The 9169-nt window shown below is 50.5% G+C and overlaps 1 protein-coding gene across 1 annotated transcript; it reads right to left on the reverse strand.

Moving 5' to 3' along the window:
* Positions 1–1255: 1255 nt before the first annotated feature.
* On the reverse strand, positions 1256–4250 carry LOC112883852 (cytochrome P450 81D1-like). The gene is made up of 3 exons (XM_025949106.1): positions 3421–4250; positions 3060–3347; positions 1256–1948 (listed from the first exon to the last, which is right to left on the reverse strand). The coding sequence occupies exons 1-3, from the start codon at positions 4114–4116 to the stop codon at positions 1313–1315; spliced, it is 1620 nt and encodes a 539-aa protein (XP_025804891.1). The 5' UTR covers positions 4117–4250; the 3' UTR covers positions 1256–1312.
* Positions 4251–9169: the final 4919 nt, after the last annotated feature.

A 9169-nucleotide genomic window follows, 5' to 3' on the forward strand; every position in this document is an offset into this window, starting at 1 on the left:
TTTGTTCATGCTTATTAGTGAGAATAACATGAACACATGCACATATCTCTTAAACACATTATCACTCATCTATGTCATGAAATTGCTAGTAATATTTGGAATTAAAATATACCGAAAATTGCCTAGATTTCTAACACCTTCAACCTCTATCATCCTTCAACCTCTCTGGATGTTGGATTTTTGGAATAAGAACAATGGCAGTGTCGTTCACCCCCTCCGGCATATTTCCTTCCAAAAAGAAAGCTTTGACTGCTGCAATCACATCATCCTTCAACAGACCCCAGTTCCGCTGAAAAAATCTGGCCGGGAAGCCATCCGGCCCTGGGGCCTTCAACGGACCAAGCATTGCCTATTTCTTCGTTCGAGAACGGTCTGCATAGATCATCATTAACCTCATCCGAAATGCAAGAAGCAAACAGGTCAGTTACCTCCTGGGGAGAATAATGTAATAGTTTTGATAGCACAACTTATAAAGAAGGAAAAATATTAGAGGGTGCATTTACCTAGTTATAATAGTTTGAATTTTTGAAGTTGAAAGCACAATCCAGTCGTAATATTCTTAGCATGACCGTTCGCTGCATCATCTCAATCAACGTAACTCCATGTATTCTTACTATCACTGGTAGCATCCTGATTATTACAGATTACCGAACAGCCCAAGTATAATGGTACATTATTCTGCTTATTCTTCAGAGACCTCTGTTCAGTTCATCAAGCGGAAAGCAGAGGGCATGCTCTGCACAAACTCCCGGGGCCGACGCACAGCAGCCAACGGTTTGGCCATCGGGATCGGCATTCCTCCACCTTCGGCCATGTCAACGGCACTGCCTTCGCCGCCGACATCTCACCCGAAGCACTGCACGAGCGCCGCCAGTACCAAGCACCAAGCTAATTAACAAGATGAATCACCAGGCCATCCCCGGGGCACCGCCTTTGTCCTAGCCCAAACGGCAGCATGGGTGCGGGCGATCACCGTGCCAGCGTCCAAGAACCGCTCTGGCCTGAACTGCTCGGGCTCGTCCCAGAGTTTGGGTGTCGTTGAATCGCCCAAGCGTTCACGAGGATCATCGTGCCGCGCCGGACGTGGAACCCGCCGACGAGCGCGTCGCGTCGCCGCCGAGCAGGCGGTCGACGCACCGCAGCGCCGGGTACAAGTCCCCCACCCTGGGCGCGCCGCTCGACGTGACATGGTTGATGTGTTTAATTGCATGGTAAAAATGGTGGAGGTGAGAGAGGATTATTCACCAGCAATATGTATCAAAAGTGACAATAAATATACAGATCAAACCAAATGATTTTGGTAAAGCACAAACTACTTTCTACAGAGTCTCTGGAGCAGTGTCTCCATCTCTGCACGCGGACGGCATAAAGCCACAAGAGGCACGTCCATGGGCATGGTGAGACCCGAGCCCTCCCTCATGTCCACCTCCTTCCCTCCAACCCGTTCCCACTCGAAGCACTGCAGCATAACCCCCAACGCAACCCCCACCGTCCTCAAGGCGAGCCCCTCGCCGGGGCACCGCCGCCGCCCCATCCCGAACGGCATCATCCACCTGCTCTCCCCATCCACCTCGCCACCCGCCATGAACCTCTCCGGCAGAAACCTCTCCGGCTCCTCCCACGCATCAGGATCCCGCTGCATGGAGTACACGTCGACGAGCACCATCGTCCCGCGCGCGACGGCGTAGCCGCCGGCGACCACGCAGTCCCGTGACGCCTCGTGGGGGACGTGGCTCGGGGCCAGCGGCTTCAGCCGGAGGGTCTCGGTGATGACGCACCGGAGGTAGGGGAGTCCGGCGAGGTCGGACTCCTGGAGCAGTCGGGATGTGCCGACGACGGAGTGGATCTCGGCGGTTGCTTTCCCGAGCACATCTGGGTTGTTGAGCAGGAGAGCCATCGCCCACTCGATCGTGCTGGAGGACGTGTCGGTCCCTGCTTGCAGTAAGCTCTGAAACGACATGCATGTGCATGGTGCAGGAGGTTTAGTTCACAATTCAAATATGTTCCAACAGTTGCATATTACTCCCTCCGTTCTAAATTATTAGTCGTTTTAGCTTGATGTATAGGTTTTACTATGCTTCCAGGTACATATTATGTCTAGATGTATACCAAAATCTTTATAACTAAAGAACCAAAATAACTAATAATTTAAGATGGAGGGACTTACACTATCGAACATATTAGATTGGCTAACTAGCTAGAGTTTCTATTGTTTGTAGATGCTGATACCTCTAATCTGAATAATTATTGGAGTACTGAGATAGCCATGTCTAAAAAGTCAACTGCACACACGTTCTAAAGTAGGAGTTTGACTGGAGCAGAATAGACTAAACCGGAGTGGTTGTGCTGAGTTCATGCAAAGAAAATACATATTGGAGTGCCATTGGTACAATCTATAGGAGATTGTAGTCCACCTTATCATAGTACTACCTCCATTTGTATGTGCAGCGTTCTAAAATATGTGCGGTTAAACTTTTTGTAACTCTGACTGTTGATTTTGAGTAAATCTATCTCATTAGATTTGTTGTGAAATGTAATTTCATATTTCATAATAAAATAATTTATACTCTCGTATTTACTTATGAAATTATGATGAAAGTTGCTTTAAGACCTTGGCAAATGTCTAAAACATCATGCATTTACAATCAAATGGAGTACTGGTCTAATGAATTAACAAACAGCTAGTGCGAACATATGAACTGTCCAATTTCAAAAGCTATAACTAGCACTAGTATACGCCAAAGTCAGTTCCAAACTTTCTACGGAAAAAGAAAGTCGGTTTCAAACTTTTCTCCTAATAAAAGAAAGTCGGTTTCAAACTTTTCTCGTAATAAAAGAAGTCAGTTTCAAACTTTTTCTTTTGAGACAAGTCAGTTTTGAAAATGCAAACGACACTGAATTATTGCGATGAATTAATAAGCTAATGGGAATGGGAATGACAAGGCTAATGGCCAGTGCGGTACACATTGTCCACAATTCCATATGCATACGTATGACGACGACGACGCTTGCAGGTTGTTGGCGTGTGCAACGAGAGCGAGCTAGTTGACTCTACTCACCAGGCACACGGAGCGCATGACCACGTCGTCCAGCGGCTCCGGCGACCGGAGAAGGTCGCCGATCACCGTCCTTGAAGCAGTCTCCTTGGCGTCGGCGCCGCGGGGGTGACGCCGCCTGTAGTCGTCGAGGATGCTCTGGCCGAACTGTCTGCGCGCCTTGGCGAGGCCGGCGAGCCTCCTCCTCGTCCTCCCGAAGTCCAGCAGCCGGAGAACCGGCAGGGAGTCGTGCCGGTTCGCCGCACCAGCCGCCGCCAGCCCCGCCTCCGTCATCGCCTTGAACCGGAGGACCTGCACGCACGCCGACACGAACGGTCATGGACATCGATCTAGCTAGATATCTGTGTGATCTCTGTGCTGGTACCTGTTCCTCGGGCATGCGCTGCCCGGCGACCATGGCCATGATCACGTTGGCCACGAACTGGTAGGCCGTCGTCTTCACTGCGACGGCGCCGGGCCCGGCGCGCCAGAGCCTGGCCGCCATGGCGCGCGCCTCGGCGTCGCGCGCGCCGGCAGTGGCGCCCAGGCGGTGCGCGCAGAGGGCGTGCACGGTGGCGAGGCGGCGGAGCTGGCGCCAGAGCGGGCCGTAGTTGCACATGGCGATGGCGGGGCAGTCCTCGGTGAGCAGCCGCCGCGAGCTGAGCCCCGGGCGGTCCGCGAGCGCGACGTCATGGGCGGTGAAGCACTCGCCGGCGACGGCCGGGGAGGTGACGAGGACGACCGGCTTGGCGCCGAACCGGAGGTGGAGGAGGCCGGCGCCGTCGCCGTAGCGGGTGGCCAGCGCGGCGAGGGAGCGGTGCAGCGGCTTCTTGAGGAGGTGGAGGTGGCCGAAGACGGGGAGCGCCGGCGGGCTAGGGATGCGCCGGCCATGGCCGCTACTGCGCTCGCGAGGTGAAGCCGAGAGCAGGCGCACGAGTAGCCATGTGAAGGGCAGAATCAGAAGAAGAGAGGCTAAGAGCAAGGGGTGTGAGATCTCCATCTCCATGGTTTCATCATGTGCAAGCTCTGCTGATGCTTGGAATTCTTCAACCAGCCACTTAGTCCTTATGTAGGAAACCATTGACTTTATGAAACGTGAACTGAAATTGTTAAAGTTACATGTTGCGTATTAGTACATGAACAACAATTTAAGGTACGGTAAGATCCCGGTCGATTATAAAACAAAGCAATGTAGCAAGCAGGGGAAAAAAATATGTGTAGTTAATTGTCCTGAGTTGCTCCACAGGTCCAAGAAAATAAATACGAGGTGAAGTACCTTTTGAATTTCTGGCGTCGAATTTCTTTTCGAGCTACCTTTTGAATTTCAGCGGATTGAAAAACATGGCGGGAGTTCATGATATCACTGACAGTCACCGTCAGGTACAGGGGAAAAGGAACCTTGGGTGATGGTTAACCATCAGGGGAAGATCTTTAATAATACACTTTGCGTAATACTCTATCCGTCCTAAATTATTAGTCATTTTGACTTTTCTAGATGCATAGTTTTTGTTATGCATCTAGATATATATTATGTCTAGGTGCATATTAAAATAGAGAAAATTCCTTATTTGACACTAGAAGATGACTAAACTCCTTCCTTGGGCTAGAAAAAATTTCGCTGCCTTATATGATCCTGAATTTAGTTTTGTTCATTCTATGTGTAACCTCTGTACAAGTTATGTTCCAAAATAATGGCAAACAGATTGAGGTTAATTCTTGACGATATTATATCTAAGGAACAAAGTGCCTTTGTACCGGGACATTTAATCACCGACAATGTGCTCATTGCGCATGAGTGCATACATTATTTGAGGAAGATGAAAGGTAAAAATAGGAGGTTGTGCGATAAAACTCAACATGGCCAAAGCTTATGACAGAGTCGAATGGAGATATTTGAGGGCGATCATGGAGAAGCTGGGGTTGCAAGAAAGATGGTGTTCTCTGGTTATGAAATGTGTTACTTCAGTTTCGTTCTCCGTCAGAGCTAATGGGGTTTTCTCAGATAGCTTCAGTCCATCTCGTGGCATAAGATAGGGCGATCCGATCTCGCCCTACCTCTTTCTGCTTTGTTCGGAAGGCCTTCCTTGCATGCTAAAAAGTATGGGGCCATGGTATATTTCGAGAGGAGTACGGGTAAGCAGGAATGCTCCTTGGATTTCACATCTCCTCTTTGCAGATGATTGTTTGATTTTTACTCCAGCCTCTAAGAGAGGAGCTGATCAGGTAGCATCCATCTTGGATGAGTAAAACAAAGGTTCAGGTCAGCTGGTGAACAAGAACAAATCAACAGTTTTCTTTAGTTCTACCTGTGAGCAGGAGGTGAAAGCCGAGGTTCACTCAAGTTTGCAGATTCCAATTGAGGCCCTTGGTGAAAGGTACTTGGGGCTCCCCACAATTGCTGGTAAAGATCATTCCGATGCCTTTAAATATGTGCCAGCTCGGGTCTGGGGTTTTGTTGGTGGATGGGCAGAGAAATCACTTAGTTGTGCGGCCAGGGAAGTTCTACTCAAGGCCAATGCTCAATCTGTCCCAACGTACCCAATGCTATGTTTCAAATTACCACCGGCGGCGCAAGATCACATCGGCTGTTTCAAACTATTGGTGGGGTTGCTCTTTGGATAATCACAAGATTCACTGGCAAAGTTGGGAGAAGCTGACTCAGTCGAAACACCAAGGGGGTATGGGTTTCCGAGATTTCACTCTTTTTAATAGGGCAATGTGGGGGAAGTAAGGTTGGAGATTGATTGTTAGACCGGATTTGCTATGTGCTAAGGTTAGAGATGGCAACGGGTAAAATCCGCACAGGTATTAACTTTGTAAACCTGTAACCGCGTGCTAAAATCCGTACCCGCACCCGCGCTCGCAACCCGCCACGGGCACAAAACGACGCCCGTAACTGCTATCCGTGGATATCCGCGTACCCGCGGGCACGCCCGTGTACCCGCAAGCTGGCTCACGCGGGACGCGGCGGAGCTTGGCGCGGGCGCGCGCGGGGGCCTCCCCCGCTGCGGAGCTTGTGCGGGCGACGGCGCGGGGGGGGGGGGGGGGCACGGGGGTTCCCGCGCGGGGGCGGGGCCGGATCCGCCGCCGGAGGGGGGCTCCCCCGCGGCGGAGCTTGCGCGGGCGGCGGTAGCGGGGGCCTCCGCTAGGGGCCGGCGCGGTGGGGTGGGGGGGTGGGGGGAGGGGGCACGGGGGTTCCCGCGTGGGGGCGGAGCTGGGGCGGGGCCGGATCCCGCAGGGCGAAGGGGAAGGGGGCTCCAGCGGCGGGGGACGGAGCGGGGGCCTCCGGCGGAGGCGGGGGTGGGGAGGGGGCGGCGGTTGGGTTTGGGCCTGGGAGTGGGAACAACGGGGGAACCGGAAAACCCTAAAAATCGTATATATAAGGGTTATTCGGGCCCACATGTCAGCGGGTCTGGTGGGTTTGCGGATTTGGATATCAATTTTTCAAACCCGTTAGAAATATCCGTTGGGTTTAGAGTTGTACCCGCACCAGTACCCGCGAGCACAGACTCAGACCCGTATCCGCGCCCACCGGGTTTGGTATCCGCGGGTACGCGGATATTTCGTACCCGTTGCCATCCATAGCTAAGATGCTGCGAGGGAAGTATTATCCTAACAGTGACTTTCTTTCAGCTACCAGGAAAAGCGGAGTTCCGAAACGTGTAGATCCATCCTTTATGGGAGAGATGTTTTACTGAAAGGCTTGATTAAAAAAGCTAGATCTGGTGATATCAATATATGGAAAGAAAATTGGATCCTACGGTTGCAGTCCCTAAGGCTACTAGTTTGTTGTGCGGGAGTAAGCGCGGAACAGGTGTGCGATCTGTACATCCCTCACACCCATGCATGGAATGAGGAGGGGGTGAGAAATTCCTTCATTTTGCTGGAAGTAGAGGAAGTGCTAAATATCAAGCCGGACTTTAATATACCTACAGATGTGGTGGCTTGGGTTTTTGAGAAAAATGGCATATTCTCGGTTTGCTCCGCGTACAGGTTGTTGAAGGATGAGCAAACAATGAGAGCTATGGCTGCGAATGGAGAAGCAAGGGCGTCGAGGGGAGACCGGGCGCGGTCTTTGGTGTGGAAGCTGAATTACCTCCGAAGGTGCGGGTGTTATATGGCGAGTGTTGCACAATTTCTTGCCATAAAAAATGGAGCTGAAACGGAGACATATTGTCCCAGAGAGCCATTGTGAAATGTGTGCTGATCCTAAAGAGAATTAAATATCCGGTTGTGAAGAGATTCTAGGCCGAAGATAAAAAATTCTCGGGGGTGACAGTGCTAAACCTCCATCCTAACACTTGGGCAATGGATGTGCTCCAAATAGATGTGTGTCCGCCTAGTGTGGCTGCCATGGTGCTGTGTGGCGTCTGGACGTTGTGGTTTGGAAGGAATGCCAGGTGTCATGGCTGGAAAGTGTGGGAACCGGGTGCAATGGTGAGATATATATCATCTCTGCTGGAGGACATGGCGTCTCTGAAATTATCGATGAAGCAGCAGAGGGCAACCATCTCATCGGTGCGGAGAAGACCTGATGAGTGCTAGGTGAAGGTGAACACCGATGCGGCGTTCGACTCCGACACCTGCATAGGCAGCGCTGGCGTTCGACTCCGACACGTGCATCGGCAGCGCTGGGACGGTGATTCGGGACCATAACGGTTTGGTGCTGGCAGCAGCGACAAGATGGTTTGACTCAGTGCCAGATGCGCTTACCGCTGAAGCGATGGCAGCGAAGGCGGGCATGAAGCTGGCTGCTGAGTGTGGCTTGGGAAGAATAATTCTTGAGGTAGACTGCAACGCTTTGAAGATGGTGCTAGAGTCGGTAGATGGTTTGAGGTCGCTGATTGGCGGATTTTGTTTCAACATCACAAAGGTAGGTAGGAGTTTTGATAGTTTAGAGTTAATTTGGTGAGTAGAGATACAAACTTAATAGAGTCAGCATCCGAACCATCCCAATTTTGATTTGACTATATCCTAGAATGGATCCTAGGTTTAGCAACCGCTGATTATAATTCTACCTTAAATTAATGAAAATTGTGTGATGCTCAGGAAGAAAGAAAACAATCCAGATGTGCTCGGGAAAGCAACCGCCGAGATCCACTCCGGCGTCGGCACATCCCGACTGCTCCAGGAATCCGATCGACCTTGCCAAACCTACCGTGCCTCCTGTGCCTCGCGCGGAATGAGGTTTGGAGCAAGAGGGTCGGGATTACCATGCCTACGGCCATGTGCCGACCGCACGCTAAGATGGAACTGGTGCTTAGTAATCTCTAGAATGGTGTTTTGATGCAAATAACGCTTGATTTGTATCTCTACTGCTTGTCCTAGCCTTTAGAAGAAGAATGTAGCACTCCTCAACTTCTAAAACTGTATGGTTATGACAATCATTTGGGAGACTCCCAGGTGCTTCATTGTGGTCATCATATATTATGTTTGGCTCCTCAACTAGTAATCTTCGTAGCTTTATGTTCTATTTTAAAAGTCATTAGCTGGAACTTGGAAGCATTTGCATTTTAGGTAAATACAATAAAAGAATGTTGTCTAACGCTTAGGTTTTTACAGTCGAGACAGGCCATTAGGCCAACTAAACAACCAACGTCAGTTTTATGGCTGTGCTGTTGGTCTCATTTGAAAAATGCCTTTCTTCTTTTATCTGTGATGCAGATTTTGCAATGTAAGCAATGACAAAGTCCTCTGTCAAACGGTTGACATCTAGGAAGTTCCAATGCAAAATTTGGATTTTTGGTTTGGACTTAGCATAATGGAGGTGCTCTGATATTGTGCTTATACAATATACAAGAAAATCATTTTTTTCGCCACATCACAATACTCCGCCCTTAGATTTGTTTTGAAAAGACATGGAGGAACAGTTTTTTTTTTCGAATGAAAGGAGAAACTAAAATGAAAACCGGTGAAGTCGACCGCAGTTACTCCTGCACTGACAGTCAACGACGCAGCTCCACGTACATACGACACGTCACGAGAAGCGGGGCCACGCGTCTCCGCTTCCGGATAAACCCGCGCCGACCAAAACGCCACGCCCGCGCGCCACGTGTTCCACTGACACGGTGGGCCCGCCTCGCCCCCTCATCAGCCAACCTCTTTCCGATCGTGATCTTGTCTTGCCTCGTGGC

Source organism: Panicum hallii, chromosome 3 (assembly GCF_002211085.1).
Source record: "Panicum hallii strain FIL2 chromosome 3, PHallii_v3.1, whole genome shotgun sequence".
Lineage (NCBI taxonomy): Eukaryota > Viridiplantae > Streptophyta > Magnoliopsida > Poales > Poaceae > Panicum > Panicum hallii.